Here is a 19,625-nt window from a genome sequence, read left to right as displayed (position 1 = left end):
ACATGCCCGAGTTTTTCGGTCGGCACATGCGCACAGAGATTACAAGAAAGAAACATCATCGCAGTCGGCATCGCATGGGAGGAGAAGAGAAGAGGCAAGTGAAAGGTGAGTGTTGCACTTCCCAGTAACAGCAGTTTTTCACAACTGCTGTTTGTTTGAAGGTTTTTTAATAAATATGAAAGTTAGTTCAATCCTTAGCAATGCGAGGAGGATTGAAAACTAACTTTTATATTTGTTGATGCGTCTTAAATAGGCCCCTATGAATGTCTAATAAAGACAAGTATCTTTCACCTTAAATGATTATTTCTCTTCAAAAGCCTCTTTCTCGATTGGACAATACAGGTCATGTGATTGTGATTTGGCCATATCCATCTGTTTACCATGGCAACATACTGACGATCTCATAAACAGCCGAGAAGAGCTTTTCTTCATTGGACATTATAAGTCATGTGATCGGGATCTGACTATAGTTACTTGTTTATTATGACAACGTACCATGGCAACATACTGATGATCTCATAAACAGCCGAGAAATGCCTCTCTTGATTGGACATTACAAGTCATGTGATCGGGATTCTGTTTTGATACAGCTTATTCTTTCATCCAGCTGATTTATAAACTTTGTTACCAACAAGGAGTCATTTATTTCACAATTTCAATGACTGAAAATATCAAATGGAGGAGTACTGAATTTATGAATACTGTGCCATAATGATATATAGAGTGCTGTTTATACTTTACAATGTATTCAAAGTATATGCTCAATTGTTGTATATTCAGGTCCCAGATTATTTACGCTTAAGTATGAGCTGATACAACTTAATTAATACATTTTAATTATATACTTTTTTGTATAATTTATGTTTATAAAGTGTGGTATTATTAATGCAAATGGTATTAAATTATATTGAATTTAAATAACTGGATCTAGCACTCTCCTAATTTCATTCTTTCTTGCTTTTACCACTGGCCTGGAGCACAAGGCAAAACGGCATTATGAAAAGTGGGAAATGGGGAAAATTTAATAGTTAATAGAATACATTCATCTATGTATATGTAACGCCCCCTTTCTCGCTGTCCCTAAAGGAAGTGTGTGTTTTTTAAAAAATGTTTGTGCTTGGCAGCGTAGAATATCCTTTTACCTTGAATATCTACTAGCACAGTGCAACCACCTTGGTCAGATTTAGTAGGCTCTTCATCGAGTAATGTCCTTTGTCAGTGACACCTGAGGAAGACCAAGGAACCCCTGCCCCTACTTCAGTACCACCGGCACATGATAAAAGCAATGGCAATACTACATGGTGGGTTTTGAAAGTCACGCCAGCACATTTATTGTTAGAGCAGACCTTCCAAACTGGGTTTAGTGTCAAGTTTTATTACAAAATTGAAAGCTATATTAAGAATATCGACTATAATCTATTCCTAAGAGTTACTCTAACCAGCAGACTAGCATAAAATAAGTTTCTGGTTCTTTCCAATACTATAATGCTATTAGCATGAAAAATCACTGACTGACAGTTGATACATCCCTTAGGTATGGCTCAGCACAGGTTCCTGATAGCAATATAGGGTAAACTGGGTCCTCTTTAATTAGCACAGTCTTATCCCCTAATTCTACCTATCCCTGCTTCTAGCCCTCGTCACAAATAAAGTCCAGAAAAGGGGCTTACTCACTATTTACGGGTCTCCCCACCTGTTCCCTCACTAACTACTATAGTAATATGTATTTAACTCAGTCCCGTACTATAAACAGGAAATACAAGTTACTAATCACTTCCAGACTCTGTCTCCAGCTTCAGGATGCTCTTCTCTTCAAGAATATTCTGGTTCTGTTCTCCAAAAGCACAAAGGATCCACAAAATTGGTGTTCAACTGTCATCACTCCCCCCTCTGAACTTCAGCCATGCTGTCTTCCGTGGGGGATGTTGCTTCCACCTCTGCCAAAAGTTGTAGCCAACTTTATGTCCTGACTCCCTCAGCTGGAGTCGTTTAGCATCATTTATATTCCTGTTAACACTGTCACTGACTGCCACAGCCCTGTCCTGGCTCTCTCCGGTATCCCCCCCCCCCCCCGCCTCCTTTCTTCTCTCCGCTTTGGCAGTTTTTCATCTCCTCCCTCCCAGTGCTTACTGGGACTTACTGGGGTTTTTTTCTCCTTTTTTGAATCCATTGCGCACGCGCGCTCACTCGCACCTTCGCATCCGCCAACGCTACACTTACAATGTACAGTAACTTGGATTTCAGAAAATAATATCCTAAAACAATTTATTAATTTGACTTTTGCACTATATATTTAGCACTTCCAAAATCCAGGCATATTATGTATGTCCTTGATTATTGACAAAGGAGTTTCATGTTGTTGCCAAATGATAGCAGGTGACTTCTCAGAGAATTAGTTATTTTGTATGGACATGACACATTTATTAAACTTAATATCGCAGTGACATTTGGTGCTGTTACTTCCAGTGATGGAATACGTTATTAGCTTAGTCCCACAGGGCTTATATATCTTTCATGCACACACTCTGATCTCTATTTCAAGACCCATTTGTGCTCTGTTTACTGCAGAATAAACAGATCATTAATCTCTTTGTTTTTGAACAGTCCATACACATCATCATCATCGTCAGCTATTTATATAGCGCCACTAATTCCGCAGCGCTTTTACAGAGTCCCTGCCCCATTGGAGCTTACAGTCTAAATTCTCTAACATGCACACAGACAGACAGACAGAGAGACTAGGGTCAATTTGATTGCAGCCAATTAATGGTTTTTGGAGTGTGGGAGGAAACCGGAGCAACCGGAGGAAACCCACGCAAACACGGGAAGAACATTCAAATTGCACACAGATAAGGCCATGGTTGGGAATTTAACTCATGACCCCACTGCTGTGAGGCAGAATTGCTAACCATTAAGCCACCGTGCTGCCCTACACATGGAGTTAGGCTGAGTACACACTACCGGATTTTCAGCCGATCAGGCCAATCACACAATAATTTACTGTTCGGTCCAATATTGCATTAGTGTGTACACTGAAACGATGAACGCTTATCGTATAGTTTCATTTGATTTTTAAAAATGTCGTTCAATGATCTGCAGTGTGTACGTACATACGATCAGGATCTTCATAATGTTTACAGAGTCATAATCTTTTCAGCAGATGGTTATGTGACAGATGAAGTGCACAGATCTGAGGGTAAATCTTTTTTTTCAGTCATTGGTAAAATTGTTACTGATATATGGCATCAGGAGAAAATTTCTGTAGTGTGTACCCAACCTAAGGCTGGGTACACACTAGAGAATTTTCTGACCTATGCGTCATCTATAATAATTTTGCTAACGCCTGGGAAAAAAAGACACACTATACATGTTTTAAAAGATTTACCAGAATTGGAAGGACGTCGTTCCATAGCTGAACAAGATTTATAGTTCTACTGAACAATCAAATCAAACGATGGTCGGTGCTTTAGAACGACTATCGTTTATTGTCTAATGTTACACACTAATGCGATATCAGGCTGGACGATTGTCTATCGGGTGATTGGCCCGATAGTTGGTTGAAAGCACTGTAGTGTGTGCCCTGCCTTAGAGAGAGAGCAGGACTAAACACATACATATAATAGTGCTTGTACTATCCATACTATGCCCTGAACGTTATCCAGAGTCCGTGTACACAGACAAATTAGTATATGGATCCCTTTATCCCTCTTTCATGCTCTGTCTGCCCTCCGTTTACCACAGTGTGATCAGGAGACAACATAGACACTGTAAATATAGCCATATACTCATGTCCTTGTACTCTACATTAAAGTATCCAGTGTTTGAGACACCCTCCAATTCCCTGAAATAATGATATATTAAGTCAGTATTTTTTGAATGGGAAGCACAGGCATACAACCAACATGTAGTAACTATAATTTTATGATTGCTGCTGATTTATTGTCTGGCAAAAGCTTGACCTCCCATTTCCTTCTATCTATCCTTGGAACTATTTCTGAACCTCAGCATGTATCATTGCCTATTTAAAAATAGTCATTGTAACCGTAATAGCCATGTGAGCAGGTCATACAACAGTATAAAAGGGTTTTTATATGAACAGTAAATTACTGCCAGAGACCTTTTATGACCCACTTTTCTGAAGAACAGTAACCTGGAAACCAGCCCAAATACAGAATACAGTCTGCTGTTTTTTAATATGCAGCGATAACATATAAATAAAGCATTTTTTCCTTTGAATATCTTCTGTTATCCTAATCCAGAGATGGTGATAGCGAAAGGAGGATCCTTGTTAAATAGGCTTCGGATATGGCTTTTATCTATTTATTATAAAGACCCGACAGAATTGATTTAATTCTGTATTGTACAATTTACACAGACTCTTAAACACTTTATTTACTTTATTTACATATTTACTTACTTATGTAATGTAAAATAATACTCAGAATAATCATGTTATAAAACATTGTGGTGTTTAGTCAGACTTAGAAATTAAAAAAGAAACCCTAAAATCCTCTATTCCCATGGTTTGGGAGTAACACTGCTAGCCTATAGTAAGATCCTCCCCAGTTAGCTGGTCACTCCCCTGATCACAGGCTCCTAGCACCACACATTGGAAGCCTGCAGTCTATGGACACCGCAATGAGCCTCACCTTGGACTCCAGCTCTGGGCTGATGGGTCTGTTGTCCTGCGGAAATCAATCAGCCTTCTCTGCACTTGTAAAAGCAGACATGGATCATATTAGGCCGTTTTATTCTAAAGGCCTTTATCTGCTGCTGCATGGGACCATCATTAACCCTTATTGAAGCTTGAGACCACTTACACTGTCATCCTAATCAGAGACATCACTGCTCGTGTTAATGGCGATTATCTAGTAACTGATAATTGGCATAATCACATTTCCCTATTGACTATGTGACAATGTGTCTACCAGGTTCCTACTGACTATTCAGAGGCATCACTGCTGAATTCCTATTGTCAGAGTAACAGCATCACTCCTATCAGCTGACGCTATCTACCAAGATGTCTTCAAATTCCCAAGGCATTGTGATTTTATTTGCAAAAAAAAAGTTTGCGGGATAGCCATCTTTAAGGGCTTAGGGATCTATTTATCATTGGGGTATATGACAGCGATACATGATGAAGTACCACCTCTATTTACCATGCCGGGTTTCACTCTCCTGTCGGTGAAAAGAGAAAGTGCTATGTGTATGCGAGGCTAACGTCAACATATATGTAAAATGCCAGGGATCCAGCAAAGCCAGAGATCCCATGTTAAAGGCAAGTAAGCTTTGCTTTTCGCTGCTTAGAGGTCTATGGGAACCATGATGAGCACTGGAAAATAGGTTAAGGAAGGAGAAATCTCTGATGTCTCCAGTGTTAACCCTTTGTTAAATCGTCTTTTGCTTGCGTTTATTTTTATTTTGGCTATTCACCACTTGTTAAATCTGCTTCATTGGGTCAAACAATCTGTGAACAATCAGTTAGCCTGTTAAGAATAACAAATGAAAATATATATTTGAAAGGATGTTAAGAAGGAAGCACACAATGATCAAATTGTAAGTTACATATGTTATGTAATGGTAATATAATTAATAAGATTAGGTGTAATAATCAATTTTAAGGAATGTTGTAAAATATTAAAACTATTTAAATATATTTTTATATCTATAAATCTATCAATCTATCTTATTTATTATTATTTTTAATGCACCATTTTTAGATATAATTAATTTAGTATATGTTTTCCTGTAATCATTTTCAAATACTAACATGATTAAATTAGAGGAATGTATGTATGTATTCCTGGGAACAAAGTGATGTCAGAATTCCTGGTGCTTCTTCCATATGGTCAGTAAGGTATTTGCAATGGGTGAGGAATATACATCAAGGTCTTTTAAAGGAAATGTATACCACCACGTCCACGGTCAATGCTCCTAGTTGGTGGGAGGAGCCAGATTATCACTGCTGTGCTAAAAATATCACATTGCTCATTGGGGTATTTTAAGTTTTATATTCACTAGTGCTGAACCGATCACTCTTGAACAGACACTGAAGTGCTTGGTACTTTATCTGTGTGTGCTACAAAGTTTATTGAACAGAACACTGACAGCCTAAAGAAGCAAATTAAAGCTAGCAAGAACTGGAGGAAAACAGCTTCCAAAGTGGGATAGACTTCCAGAGCAAGGGTTCCAAGGAACACCAGGATGTTTGCTGAATGATTAGTTCCATATGTGTGTAGGACTCAAGTCACCTAATTAATACAAGCCTCCGATAAGCAGGAGTGTAAATAAATGTTACCCCGGGGATCTGCCACTATGTAACACTAAAATGACACCTTGCAGGGTGTGAGACTGAATGACACATACTAAATACTCTGTCTAAATGATAAAGGGAACCTGAATGGGATATTGCAGCTGTTTGGACCAAGCCAGAAACGTTAATTCTTATGTGGAAATGATGCTAAACTTTTCTGGTGCCACTAGAGACACTTCCCATGCTCACACTTCTAAAAGGATTTTATTTTTTTTTATAAAAAAATACAGATATGAAGCAGAGGCAGCGTTCTTCGGAAATCTCAAGCTAACCGATTTTAACATCATCGATACTCTTGGTGTTGGAGGATTTGGAAGAGTTGAGCTGGTAAGTCAATACTGCTGTGTGAAATCTGTAGCATCTTAGTGTTTGCATCACGTGCACAAGTGGAGGCAGCCATTCGTTGGCTGAGCCAGTATTTCAGTATTGGTACCTCTCATATAATGACTGTCTCCACCTTACAAAGTACTTTGGTAGTGTAATTCGTTCCTAGTGAACTGATTGGCTGCATTCTCATGAATACTTATTCAGCCTACTGGTTATGATGCTGAGTTGGATGTGTACCGGTAAAATCTGCAAATACTGTGCATACCCACAAAAAGGCAGCATGCATATGCCCAGCTGCATGCCCCTACACTTGTGTCTGCTTGTGACTGGAGAAGTGGGACGAGGGAGGGAATGCACGGGTTAACGCAGGGCAGGTACATTAAGGGCATGTTCGCACAATTGTGAATAGATGCAGACCTGCACGGATAGGCACATACGCCTGATAAAGTCCAACAATTGTGGGTGTCTGAGGTCTGGTGGAACTAAACACTGTTGATGAATGCCAGCACTAGCTAACCACTTCTGATTGGATGGTTGTGACTTCACCTCTGAAACTGATAGGGGCTTTCTTCATTGATCGTGCATATATTATAGGATTTTGTGGGCGTATTTTAAATGTAATTTTTCACTGTCAAAACAGATGTTAGCAACCTTTTTAATTGTGCTTATTACCTGGTGGTGTGTATGTGGGTGTATGTAAGCCTGACAGGTATTGCACCCCCCCCCCCCCCCCCCACACACACACCTCCCGGAAACTACAACTAATGCAGCATCAGTACCACTGTATGTAAGTGAGGAGTGCACTAAGGTCTGATAAAGAAAAGTCAGAAAACTTGGGTATCTCAGGTAAATAAAACTGAGGCTATGCAAGGTAAATATTCACTGAGTTCCTATCATGTCTTGTTGACTTTAAAAATCACAAATCAATATTAAGATAGTTCTACCAAGTTTCATGGCACAATAAATAAATCTTCTTGTGGCCTTTACAAGCTATGTCATGACATAACGACATAATAAATTATTGGCCCAAGAATAACTGAGATAACTAATAAATCCAGGATGTTACATTTTGCTTTACAAGAACAAGCTATAAATTATATTTTATGTATAGTACAATGGCAAATGTACGAATAAAAAATTACAACTGCATATAAAATGACAATTGCATATATGTGTTAATATTTATGTAAAATGTATGTGTACATTCTACACAAGTTACTGTAATGTGAAGCTGTAGGTTGGCATTTATGACAAAAAGGTGGTGTTACCTATAGCAACTTATCAGATTATAAACCTTTTTCTAGTACAGTTGCCAAGAACAGAACATGAAATCCTGATTGTTTGCTATAGGTCAAATTCAGGGGCGTAACCAAACATGAAGGCCCCATAGAAAAATTTAGTAAGGGCCCAGATGTATTGCTTGATGTTGAAAAACTTGCGTACATATGGGGCTTTAACAGAAAAGGCGGGCCCCATATCAACGGCACCCCCTGTTCCTAGGGCAGTTATACCCTTGCTCTGGTTGGTTGCTATAGGTCAGGCCAAGCTGTGGCTCTCCAGGTGTTGTAAAACTACAAGCTCCAGCATGCTTAGTAGATAGTCAGCTGATAGCTGTCAGGGCATGCTGGGACTTGTAGTTTCACAACACTAGGAGAGCCACAGGTTGGCCAGGCCTGCTATAGGCAAAACCACCTCTTCTGCAGTTACCTGTGATTATCATACATAATCCTGCACTGTATTTAGCATAGAGAATGTAGAATATCAGATTCAAGAGTATGGGCAGGTAGATGCTAATTTGTTATATTCAACATTTAAACACAATTATTTCATTTGCTTTGACGTTGATAGTGGCAAACACATGCAGTAGTTGAGTAATGGATTGTGATTTATAACGGTGTCAGGGTCGGTACAGCAGGAGTTTCTGGTATGTCATACAGCTGGAGAATGCCAGGAACCTCTCAGGACAATGCAGCTTGCTGTAAACAGAAACAGTCACCAAGGGAAAAAGAGGGAGAATGTCATTAAACTATGACAACCATTTCGGCTATGTGAAGGCAGAAGGAGACAGCTTAGCTGTAATCAATACTCTACGCCTCAGCATCAGCAGAAAATACGCCTGGTTTATGGTATGTAATCAACAGCATGTATTTGCATCTGCGGTATAGGAGGTGCAAAACATACTCTTACTTACATGCGTATATGTTCCTGCAGGAGTCACATTTGTGTGCACACACCTTTAGTGTACTCAGCCTGCTTTTGCATGTCCCTTCCTTCTGCCGCCCCCCCTCTCCATGCACAGGAGGGCGTAAGTGCCAGAATCACCCAAGTCTGCATAGGAGCATATGTGTGTCCCCACTTTCCAGAACAATTTCATGCAAGATACGCCACGCAAGCTGGCATACTGTCCCTTAGCGTGCTAATCCTGTCCTTGGCTATCTATCACAGTCGGATAATGTCACAGGCGTACATGGAGATGAGCCTGTAGTTCTGCAGAATAAAAAGACTGTGGCTAGTCACAGTTCAACATGGATCTACAGGAGATGGTTGAAAAACAGTCAAGGGCATAACTACCACAGGTGCAGGGGGTGCCGGTACTATGGGGCCCACAGCTGAAGGGGGCCCACCTTCCTGGCAAAGCCCCATGTGTTTTTATGACTGTTTCACCATTATTATTATGTATTGGGGCGATACTGGGGGGCAATTAAATAATGCTGCTGTAGAACCCGTAAAGCTTACAGTCAGTGTTACAGAAGGAATGGCCTGTTATCGGTGTCAAACTTGTAAATGTTCCATCTGACAAATACAAGAACTTTATGCTGCAAAGAGGCTAAATAATGTCTGTTTTCTTGTTAGAAAAGCATAGAATAAATTGGAGATTTTAATAAAAAAACAAGTACAGTTGGTATAAATAATGATTATCTCACATCAGGGGCGCACGCAGGATTGTCAGGGGGGAAAAAAAAACGCTAGAGAGCTGCTGCGTATGCAGCAGCTCCGTTTCGGCAGCGCTGTCCTATACAGCAGCCGCGGCGCTGTCATAGAAGTGTCCGTGGCGGTGCTATATACAATACAGCACCACCGTGGACGCTTCTTTGACAGCGCCGCGGCTGCTGTATAGTACAGTGCCGCTATAGTGGCCACTTAGTTAGCGGAGACCCAGAAACCCCCCCTGCATGCGCCACTGCACATATAGGAAGTAACCCACTGTGGACCAGCTATGCATTTCTCAACAGCCATCAATGTAATCATACATACCCCTTATGTTCAGGTGTCATACTTGGAAAGCAGGAAAATGCAACCTGTTGTTTCCTGAAAATGTATAGTAATTAATCCTTTTGCGTGCCACCATGTAGGATTTACAGCATTGGATGTACCACATTACCAGAGCATGTGCATACAAGATTTCCCTAGGGAGAAAGAGGCTCTGGGTCTTCTACAACCCAGGAGAGCTCTCCCACAGTGCTCTCTAGTATTTGAGTATGTAGTTACATGCTGTAATATAGGGACATCTAGGCCTATGCTATTGCATTTTAACACATGCTCTTGCAAACAAAAAGGATAGTGTAGAAAGAATGAAGCAAGACAGACTTGAAACCTAAAACCACACACAGTTGTAGTAACAAAAGAAAGCCCAACATCAACTTTGTTCCTGTCTGTTTTCCATTAATTGCACCTTTGATTAAGTATTTTGGTAAACTGACCTTACTCTCATGGCACAAAATTTTAGCTAAATTCATGTTCATGTTCATGATAGAGTGATTATTCTATGCAGAATGATATGAAAATTCAAGAGAACCACAGCAAAAACTGTAACCAGTGAAAGACTTTGTGGGACTGTTGTCTACTCATATGGGGGCAGCCATTTTGTGGGCTAAACCAATATTCATGAGTATACAAACTATCTACTCACTAGAAACCAGAGCCTTCACTAAAAACTACAGCTAGAACATCACTGAGACCACTTTGTGCCTCATTACTCAGTAATATAACTATTCCTAGTGAATTGATAGGCTAAACATTAGGTCATCCCACAAAATGGCTGCCTCCACTGGATGTAGGTGACCGTTCCACTTTAATGGTAGTAAAGCCATTCATTTGGCTAGATTCCAGTGTAAGTGGGAATCACTGCAGGTAATAACATCCCCAGGTCAGAAATATCCTGTCCCAGCCAACATCGTATTAAAGACTTGAAAGAAGAAGTGTAAGATGAGTGGACTTTCTATTTTTACATACGTGACCCCAGGGAAATCCTCAGCATCATATAACACTTGCCTAATATTCCTCCATGAAAAGTCTTAACCTGGCTTATTCCCTGACATGTAAACAAAAAGTAATCCCGTCCAATTTTAAAATGTGAAAGGCCAAATGAGACAAAACATCTGTCGCATAGAAGCGAGTAATCACATTACAGGGAAAGTACTGTACATTTGTCGTGAAATATTTGAGTGGGATAAAACGCAGGTACTCCAATATCACAAGTTGTTATATTTACGGTATTATTATTTTCAAAGGATGCTGATTGCTGGTTAAAGGGGTCTATTTATTAATATCTGGTAATGGGTCTGACTGTTTATTGCAGCAATAGAAAAATCATCTGTTGCCGTAATATCTCACTAAGGTAGCTAACCGATAGTAGGTGACTTAGCTATATTGTCCCAGAGCAGAAAAGATAACGTGCCATTTTGTTGGGCCAGTCTCTGGGAATATTCTCATGCATCTCCTGGCTTTCATTTCCACTTCTTGGGGGGAAAAATAGTTAAAATAAAAAAATATATATATTTTAAAAGAATTCGCAGCTGAAAAAAAGTGCAAAGCTATCACCGGCAGTGACCCTTTGACGTAAAAGGTTTTCCACTCTTCAAAATATAGTGCCGTAAATTCTATACAGATGCAACAACCAATAGTTCAAGTAAGCAAAAAGAGTTCCTGCAAGATATAATTTACACTATCAATAAGAACAGATACTCCGGAATTACGTAAACTCTGATTTGGCAAGGTGAATCGGCTGCTGAATCTTCCAATGTTGGATATTAAAAGTATTAATCACTTTTGTTATTATTTTGTAAAGTGCGTTACTTTCAAAAAGTAAAAGCATGTAATTTTGGAAGAAAAAAAAATAGAAAAAAGAAAACCTAAGAAGAGTGATGTGAATGTCCTTTCATTATTCTATGGCCCATTCATCAGGTGAACATTAATTAACACCAATCATTAAAACAATCATTCCTTTGAATAGGAATGCAACAGAGATGGAAAAAAATACAGCTAAAATACCATATACACCTACACCAGACTCAATGCATTATCGCTATTAATTCCAGCCTGCTTAGTTCTTTGATGGTGGGTTTTTGGGTGAGACAGTGTTGTACAATGAGACAATACGCTCAGCCTTCTAAAATATTTCCTAATTAGTTCATTGTGGCATTAAATGCGGTATAAGATTCTTCCTTTCATTCCTCAGTTCCTGGAAGAGGTGTTATGTTTTGTAAGTCGTAAGTGAGGTCTCCCTGTAAGTAAAAATAACTGTTCTCAGCATAACAGCTCCCATATATAAATATAAACATTCTCTGCATATTAGAAACAACAATCACTTACAAATAAACACCAACAGATATAAGACTGTATTCTAGGAAAATGTTCAAGAATAATCTTCATCCGAAAAGCAGCTCAGTTTTTCATTTCAAAGGTTACCTCTGATTCAGTGTTACTAAGACGTGCTGCCTTCCATAACGTATGCCAAATAGTTATTTGACTCGAACCAGAAGATCCTCAACTAAGAGCTTACTTTGCCATGCTAGTCTACCATGATAATCTTATTAGTAATTGTATAGTCACAAACATGTATCAAATAATAATGTTTTTGGAGAACTATCACCATGGGATATATTTATCAAGAGCCTACGACTTTGAAGATTTCCTATCGCTGCCTATTGGTTATAAAATCTTCGGCTGCACAATTTATCAATAAAAGTTTGCCGGGCCAGCTGAACGATGCTCGGCTTCATGGTGATACTGACGGGCAGTGGTAAGAAGAGTCTTACAGCTCGCCAGGCCAGTCGAGGGTTCATCTGCACATGTGTGAGCTGGCATGCTCACCGAAACTGGAAGCCCGGACTGGGGCTTCCTTTTCCAGATTCATATACAAAAATAATAAAGTTTTAAATAAAAATTTAAAAAATAGATAAAAGCCCAAGAAACTAAAAAATTATGTATTTTCCTGAGTTGACGATAGCTATAGAAAGTAGTTATAGATAAATACCCTTTTCCATGCATAGCTTTGTCGTAGCTTTCCCCTGGTGAGGCTACCGCTGGAGGTAGCCAGTGATGGTCTTCACTGGACCGGGGGCTTTGATAAATAGGAAAAGACCTAAATCTGGGACAAAAACACTATTTTTGCTGGATGTAGGTCATGTAACCTATTGATAAATTGACTCCAGGGGGTAATAGCATTAAAAAATTGAATGTAGTAAAAACCCAATTAAATTCTAGTCCCCAAGTCGTCAGATGTATTCAACTGCAATTTTTACTCTGATCTTCAAAATTGATGGTCATCTCTGGCAATTTGCTGTGATGTCATTCATCATCATCATCTATTTATATAGCGCTACTAATTCCGCAGCGCTGTACAGAGAACTCACTCACATCAGTCCCTGCCCCATTGGAGCTTACAGTCTAAATTCCCTAACACACACACACACAGACTGAGAGAGACTAGGGTCAATTTGGTAGTAGCCAATTAACCTACCAGTATGTTTTTTTTGGAATGTGGAAGGAAACCGTAGCACGCGGAGGAAACCCACACAAACACGGGGAGAACATATAAACTCCACACAGATAAGGCCATGGTCTGGAATCGACTCCCGTCCGGTGAGGCTGAAGTGCTAGCCATTAAGCCACTGTGCTGCCCAATCACTCCTGTGTTTAGCTAACTCTCTCGTGTTTAGCTAACTCTCCTGTGTGTCCTAGCTGTGTGATTACTAAACACATCACTGTTACACTGTCTGTCTATGGAGCCGGAGGTCTGGTGGCTGGCAAAAGTTTAAAATTAGATAAAAGTTTTTTAACCATAGTGCTGCCAGCCTACTGCTGGTTGCGTGATAATCGGGGAAAAACATTAAGTGGGGTCTCCCTGATTTTCACATAACCAGTACTAGGCAAACCAGCCGGGCTGGGTGGCACTATAGCAGGGGGACACGCGGCAGGGGTCCCCATGCCATAATGACAACCGACTCCAGGCTATTCAGCGCTGGGCTGGATTCCCTAGGGAGTGGGGTCTGCCGAAAAAATTAGCGTGGCCCCCCTCTAGGAAGACCCAGCCCAGTGCTGAAAGCACTAGGGCTCTTCCTACACCCCTGGGCGGTGGGTGTAGGGTAATAATGGTGAATTAGTAGTTAAAAAAACAAACAGATGCTATTTTGTTTTGTGGAACTACAAGTCCCAGCCAGCTCAGGGGCCATAAACAGTGTGGGCATGCTAATTCTTGTATAACTACAAGCACCAGCATACCCTTGGCAGCCAGGACATGCTGGCACTTGGAGAACCACAAGTGCCAACATACCCTGATACCCATGGATGGCTGAGACCTGTAGTTCCACAAAACAAAATGTTTACAAAACCTCATGACAGCGTGGGGAAAACCTCTTATACTATAAATAAATCTCGCGACTGTGCTAAGTTCATTGCGTATCGGAGCTTGTACACTGTACAATCTGTTCCTGAGTCGTGTGTCCTCTTTTTTATTTTTTTAACTAAGCATATTCAGGATTGGATTACAAATATGGGACCCCTCCTGGGCTGAAGATAAGAAGACTGCAAGCAACAAGGGGGCCCTCCTGGCCAAAAAGAACAGAAGACTGCAAGCAACAAGGGGGCTCTTGTGGCCAAGAAGAACAGAAGATATTTACTAAGCAGCTCATTTGGAATTACAAATTATTTATGGACTTTTCAATCAGGAAATTTGGAATTACAAATTGGGACATGGCTTACAAGCATTTTTGGATTAAAAGCTGCTGACGAAAGAAGAAGAAATCTGATTGGTAAGTATATTGGGGTTTTCTTATTTTTAATAAATATATGTGGTATGAATGAGGGTGTTTACTGTATTTATTGGGGTTTTATTATTTTTAATAAAAATATGTGGTTTTAATGAGGGTGTAGTAGTTTTGTAAACATTTTGTTTTGTGGTCTCAGTCAGTCATGGGTGTCGGGGCTTGTTGACACTTGTGGTTCTCCAAGTGCCAGCATGCCCTGGCTGCCAATGGTATGCATATACAAGTAAGTGTAGTACGTACGCCCCCAGGACATGCGACATAATGAGACTTGTATGCTTCTTAGGTGATGTATATGTTGCAGATACTGGAGACCCAGTGCATATATGTGTGCTGATGATGACACCAGCTTTTGATTGGCTATTAGCGTATTGACCCCTCCAGCTGACAATACTTCATTAGCAACGCATCTATATTAGATCAACTATTTGCTTTATTTACTACTTATTTGTCATTTCTATTAGGACTACTGCAGCAAGGAAGAAACACATTTATAAAGTGGTAAATGACGTATGTGTGGGTATTTATTTATGTTTTGTTACGTTTCATAAGGAAGATACAATTTTAGCATTTCTTTAGTAACAGTCAAGACACTATTCTTATGTATATGACACTTATTACATTATATTGTGTATGAATAGAGCAATGGTGCTTTCCCATATATCACTAAAACTGACACCATCGTATAGATATTGTCAGATAACTGACAATATACTATAGATATTGTATAGATATTGTATAGATAACTGACGTATCTTTAGATACAACGACTTGACATACACACAAGTACGCAGTGTTGGTGCTAGAATTTTTACGTTTACCTTCAGATATCATAATGTGTCCAACTGTAAATGAGGCCCTTAATATTTTGCTTTGTAACCCAGTAATTTTGGCAAGCTACACCCCGAGTTTCATTATTTGCTTTCCAGGTTTATCTAGCATCATTGTCTAAATAAATTAGTTGTTTAGTGTTAGCTCTTTGTATATTCCTTATTCTCTTATACATGTAAATATGGAACCCATTCACAAGTAAAGCATTAATCCGTTTCCTAGAAAATGTCCCCATGTGCTGAAGCCACCAGCTTGTTTTACACTTCCAGAGCATGTTCTGCCTGAGTCCAGAAGGGCACCAAACATGCTGTTCCTATACCCCCCTCTCAGGAGATGTAATATTCAGGGTGAGTGAGACTTCAGCACTCCACTATCATGTGACAAATTACACAGATTAGTCTGACCAGGTGGCTGGCAGTTGTGAACTATGGAACAGCTTTTACTATGTAATGGCGGATTATAATCATTTAAGCTGCCGTAGTGCTATTTTAAAGACAAACAACTTCTCGCTTTTCAGCTTTCGTGATTCTTAGCTTGTTTATATACAGCCAAAAGTTCAGCTCCAAAAATATATGAGAAAATCCCCATTATATTGGTGTTATGTGTGCTCTGTTACACATTGGTCCTGCTACCACTTGTAATAATAATTGGTTTGCATAAATAACCATCAGAATTCCAGGCCCTACTTGTATACTATTGTGAAGTGTATGCATATTTATACTGCAGAAATAAATGAGATATTTTAACCTATGATATCTTAGCCTAGAATGTATCATTTTGGCATGATAGATCCCAGCTAGGCACATAAAATCTTTCTTATATTGTCCAAAACCTCTCTGTCTATTTTTTTGCATATTAATGCAAGAGTTGATCTCAAGAAAAAAACAAAGTATATTACATAAACCAACTATGTCACCCTTGAGCTAACATTATATTAAATGTAAATGATACAATGAATAAATAAATAGTATAAATCCACTATTACACGGTTACGTATTACATCTCTACATTGAACACATGGAATATTACATCCCTCACCAAGATAGGTATGTCTCCCAGGCAGTCCAAGCCAAATACTCCCTACTGTGGCCAACCACTAGTTCCACAAAAGCACACGCGAGACTTAAACACTATAGTATAAATTACTGTAAAGCTAGAATGCCTATGATTAGTCTGCATCAAAGAGCAGCATCACATAAGTATGTAAATACATACATAATAAGTCCATAAATATGTTCCCTTTAATTTTATCTATCTATTGTCTATATTTTATATGTTTACAGTATTGTTGCTAGCTATATACGAATACATATCTGATATTATGTATATTGACACATGAATGGAAAACATGGCACAATCGTTTCTTTGTCACATTCCAAATCTTACCTTGCTGAGTACAGGACGTATGTCTGTCCGGCAGGCTGTGACCATTAATGACTGCACATTGTGATTTCATATGTATTCTCCCTCTTAGGTACAGTTGAAAAGTGAGGAATCAAAAACGTTTGCAATGAAGATCCTTAAAAAGCGTCACATAGTAGACACAAGGCAGCAGGAGCATATTCGATCTGAGAAGCAGATTATGCAAGGGGCACACTCTGACTTCATTGTACGGTAAGGAGTGTGGACTAGTAGAATAAACCACAATGTAATAACATCCCATGAACTCATAGCCAGCGGATGTCTATAATAAGACAACCTGAAGCTGCTGTGTCAGACTTCAGGTATTGGGGGGGGGGGATCGATGGGAATTAAATTATAAGTTCCTCTTATTTTATACATATGTCTATTGGGCCTTATACCCACTGGCATTTTCTTATGCATGTTCAAATACCAGTGAAACTGCCAAAAGCAGACAGGTTTGGTATGCTGTTGTTAAAAAGCGTCTTTACTTACATTCAGGAGATCGATGGACGTGTAACTTACGTTAAACGCATAGAATGTGTGGGCTAAGAAGTACGTAACATTATGAGTGGATGATATGGGGTCATTGGAAGTAATGATTTCTATTTTCATCCATATTTTTGCATTGTACTGGTATTAATAAAAAGCAAATACAACACATGAAATTGATGGCATTGGGTATACTATAAGGCTTAAAGTGTACACAATTCATATGTATGCTACCATAATCATTGGTCTAAGGGATGTAAAGGGCTCCGTCTTAGTTGCTGGTTCAAGCTGTAGGTGCTTAAAAGTTTATGACCTCCCTGCTGTAAGATGTAATATTATGTGTTCTGTACCATACTAGATCTTCGTGGGCTGTTGGCTGTCCTCATTTGAATGCTTTTTAATAATTTGTAATGTCTTTGGTTTTAGCTAGTGATGGCAACCTAATGCACGGGCTGTTCATATAGCTTGGATAAATGCCAGCCCTTCTATGTGGTACACCAACTTATACCATACAACGGGAATAAATGTTAACCTATGGTAATTTAGATAAGAGATAAAAAGTTGGAGTAGACTGGAAAGTGTTGCGAAAAGTGTACTACATGATTGTAGTAATGGTACAAAGTGATTTCTACAATATTCATCATCTTCAGCAATTTATATAACGCCACTAATTCCACAGAGCTGTACAGTAACTGACTCACATCAATCCCTGCCCCATTGGAGCTTCCAGTCTAAATTCCATAACATACACACACACACACACACACACACACACACAGACTAGGGTCAATTAAATAGCAGCCAATTAACCTACTAGTATGTTTTGGGAGTGTGGGAAGAAACCGGAGCACCCGTAGGAAACTCACGCAAACATGGGTAGAACAAACAAACTCCACACAAATAAGGCCGTGATCGGGAATCAAACTCATGCCCCAAGTGCTGTGAGAGTGATACTGACTTAAATCTTTGTGGGCTTACCTAAACACCTTGGGTACATGCAGGGTGAGTACTATGCCAGTTTGTGTAGCATATTTTGTGTGAGATAGCTCTCCACATGCACAGAAAGTGGGCGAACACATATGTGCAGCTATACAGACTTATGTGATCCTGGAACTTACGACCTATACACCTGACACAAGGTATATGTTTTGCACCTGCTATAGACCAGCTGCCTATACATGCTGGTGATGAGGAATTGATGCAAACCAGGTGCATATGCTGCCAGGTAAACGCATCCCGAAATGTGTACAGCTCTGCATATAAGAGGAAATACACTATTTTTCCATGGTCCTTTTTTTTATCGAGCAATAGGTTTATTTGGATTAAAAGGTGCATTATTACATCATTTAAGGCCTTATGCAATTGTAAGTGAAATTGTATAAAACTAGCATCATGTAAAGTTATTGCAATAAGTACTACATTACCATAAAGAACTGGGGTAGCTTATTATTAGTTTGTGTATACGTTGTACATTTATATTGTGAAATGTGTGCGTATAACTAATACACTGTTCCTGATGACAGGTTATACAGAACATTCAAGGACAGCAAGTATCTATATATGTTGATGGAAGCCTGTCTGGGTGGAGAGCTTTGGACAATTCTCAGGGACAGGTATGTGACCGTCAGACTGGATGGGGGTTATGCTCAATGACCTATATGCGGCTCTCGTGCAATAAAGCATAAAGCAACTATTTGACTTTCTAGTAAATACATTTATTTACCTTAGAAAAGTGTTGTGTCTTCTGCATAATGGTGGATATAAGGCGGGAATTATGTGAAACTTGAAGTGTATTATTAACATTCTGAGGTCTGCAAATAACAAAGAACTAAGGTGCAATATTCTAGATGTCAGGGACAAAGAGATGTTTACTTCTTGGGCCTTCTGAAGTTATATCTTATAAATAAAATATAGTGATCAGATACAGCGCTTCAAATACAATGGCAGCAAGAAAATCTCTTTCGACAACTGTACACAGGTTGACAAAATAAAATGGTATGATGGTTAAAAAGACACTTTCTGCGCTATCGGTTCCCCATCTTACAAGAGATAGATAAAATCTTCAGTAATGAAGTATATCCTATATATTTATAAAAATTTCCACGTAATTCACAGTACCATAGCGGGCTTAGAGTACTTCACAACATCAGAACATTTGGTCCTCACAGTAAGAACTAAACTTACAATTTAAGTGTCCCAACGATCACATAGCAGGT

The 19,625-nt window shown here is 39.3% G+C and overlaps 1 protein-coding gene across 4 annotated transcripts in view; it reads left to right on the top strand.

Moving 5' to 3' along the window:
• The window catches only part of PRKG1 (protein kinase cGMP-dependent 1), a 796,378-nt gene that overhangs the window by 751,657 nt on the left and 25,096 nt on the right, over positions 1-19,625 (top strand). For all 4 annotated transcript variants that reach the window (XM_075216377.1, XM_075216376.1, XM_075216374.1 and 1 more), the window contains exons 10-12: positions 6,544-6,640; positions 16,991-17,130; positions 18,933-19,022. In XM_075216377.1, coding sequence (XP_075072478.1) covers positions 6,544-6,640; positions 16,991-17,130; positions 18,933-19,022 — 327 coding nt within the window. The remainder of the gene's footprint in view (positions 1-6,543; positions 6,641-16,990; positions 17,131-18,932; positions 19,023-19,625) is intronic.

Source organism: Mixophyes fleayi, chromosome 6 (genome assembly GCF_038048845.1).
Source record: "Mixophyes fleayi isolate aMixFle1 chromosome 6, aMixFle1.hap1, whole genome shotgun sequence".
In the NCBI taxonomy this organism is placed as follows: domain Eukaryota; kingdom Metazoa; phylum Chordata; class Amphibia; order Anura; family Limnodynastidae; genus Mixophyes; species Mixophyes fleayi.
The sequence above is the reverse complement of the archived record's forward strand: the minus strand, read 5'-3'. Positions and strand labels throughout refer to the sequence as shown.